Here is a 2,528-nt window from a genome sequence, read left to right on the forward strand (position 1 = left end):
CATCGTCTATGCCATTTTGATTCATCCCTATATTATTTACCACCTTATCATTATATATAAAAATGCTGTTTAATAAAAAATCTATACATACCTCCAAATTATATATGTTGTATATATGTTTAAGATTTATAAGTGAAAGTATTATAATATAATTATAAAAATATTTATTTTTACGAACAGCTACATTGTTTAGAAATATATTATATATAGTACTTATTTCATACTCATTAACATAAATAATAATTTCTTTAAATATTAATAATGTCTCTTTTGTTATTGCCTTTTTTTGTTTTATATTCTTCAATTTTATATTCTCCATATTTTTTAAAAAAATTGAAAAAATGTTTTTCACAAAACATTTATTCATAATTATAATTTTTTTCAACAGATTCAAAAAAAACACATGTTCATATTTAGATTCATGGATACTGTTTTTATTTTTAAGTTCACCAACAATATTTTTATCTTTTGAATATAAGAGATAACTTTTATGTATATTATTTTGAGAACTGGATAAATTATTATTATTATCATCATCATTATTATTATTATTATTCATGTATATATCATCATTATGATATATAGTATCATAAAATAATTTGAAAATTGTATAGATTAATATATTTATGAGATCTTCATTACAAATAATATGTTTTTTATAAATATCACAATTAGAAGAGTTACCTCCCCTATAAATATTACTATTATTATTATTATTAATACTATTAATATTATTGTTACTATCGTGCATATTATTTATTTTATCTTTTTGATTGTTGTCCTTATTTTGTTTCATCATAAAATCAGCATATATTTTATCTACCAAAAAATTTATATGTATAGATTTATTCAACACATGTTTACATATGTATTCCAATAATATCCTTTTACAATTGACACGACTTTTATTATGACTACATAAATTTTTTTTCTCTAACATGATATAATAACTATCCTCTTCATTTATATTTTCTACATTTTTATTTCTTATATACACTTTAAATTGATCACAAAAATCAGATTTTTTCTTCTTCTCATTTATTGTTATATCTTTTCTTTTATTTAATTTATTGTAATCATATAAAAAATTACCATCATAGCAATAATTATTAACATCCAAGAATATATCAATCACTTTTATTATTATATTCTTGTCTTCTTTACTTATATTTTTTTCAAGAGAATTCAAATTTTCTAGAAGGATATTCTCATTAACATGGTATTTAATGCTCTCAAGAATTTTCTCAAACTTTTTTTCATTTTTCTCACTCATATTTGAAGCTCATAAGAAATGAATGAATGAATAAAAGAATAAAAAAATAAAAATATAAAAATATAAAAATATAAAAATATACATATAAATATATATATATATATATATATATATATATCACTTGAGAGGGGGGGAGGAAGAAGAAAAAAAAAAAAAAATTTTATTACAGAATATTTTCAAGGTTAAATAGATTTATATATATATATATATATTCAATAGTTATCATTTTATATTTTCCTTTAAATTTTTTCAACATTTATAGCCTTTATTTTATTATAAATAGAAAAACCTTAAAGTAATAAAATGATTATTATAATAAATATATTATATATATTTATTCCTTATCAAAGATTTAGCATATAATAAGAGAATATATATATATAAATATATATATTATATATATATTATTATTTATTGTTCTATATTTTTCTTATTATATATATGCGTAATACAAGAAACATTATATTAACATTCATATATATTTTTTAATATGGAGACCTATAAATATATAATATTATATAATATATATATATATGAATTTATTTTATATTTTATTTATATGAATATTATATTGTAAATATATATTTTAATATACGTTTCCTTTCTTATGAAGATGTCATATATTGAAGAAATAAAATATAAACATATATATATATATATATATATATATATATATGTTTATATTGATACATAAAAAAAAATAAAAAAAATACCCATTTATTTAATAAATAGTTAATATATATATATAAGGCTAATACAAGTTTGTATGTTTGATCGTATTTTTTTCAACATATATTTATATATATTTATGATTGTGATATATCACTTAAGCATATATTTATTATGTTCAATATAAAAAAGTAGTAAAGGAATAAATACGGCTTTCAAATTATTATCCTTAAAATGTATATATTATTCTTTTCTTTTCTTTTTATTTTAATTTATTTTTTTGGGGGTTGGAATATTAGTGAAAGAATTCAAAAATTAAAAAAAAAATTATATAATATATATATATATATATTTATATATTTTTTATAATGTTTTAATAGAACCCTTAAAAATTATATATAATCATTTATATTTTTATCACTTGGATATTTCTTTATAATAAAATAGAATTAAAAAAATAAAAAAAATAAATAAATACACACTTATATTCTTATTATTGTGCATATTATAGGTTATTAAATAATATTCTTTTTTTTTTTCAAGTACTAATAAAAAAAAAAAAAATTATAAAAATTTACATATATAA

The 2,528-nt window shown here is 16.1% G+C and overlaps 1 protein-coding gene across 1 annotated transcript in view; it reads right to left on the reverse strand.

Annotated features, from left to right (window-relative positions):
* PGSY75_0704000 (putative membrane protein) overlaps positions 1-1,273 on the reverse strand; it is a gene marked incomplete at both ends in the record, with an annotated part of 7,126 nt that extends 5,853 nt beyond the window's left edge. Inside the window, one exon of the mRNA XM_018784910.1 lies at positions 1-1,273. This exon is cut by the window's left edge and continues 5,853 nt beyond it. Within this exon, the coding sequence (XP_018642411.1) occupies positions 1-1,273 (1,273 nt within the window).
* Between the last annotated feature and the right edge of the window lie 1,255 nt (positions 1,274-2,528).

This window comes from Plasmodium gaboni, chromosome 7, assembly GCF_001602025.1.
Source record: "Plasmodium gaboni strain SY75 chromosome 7, whole genome shotgun sequence".
Taxonomy (NCBI): domain Eukaryota; phylum Apicomplexa; class Aconoidasida; order Haemosporida; family Plasmodiidae; genus Plasmodium; species Plasmodium gaboni.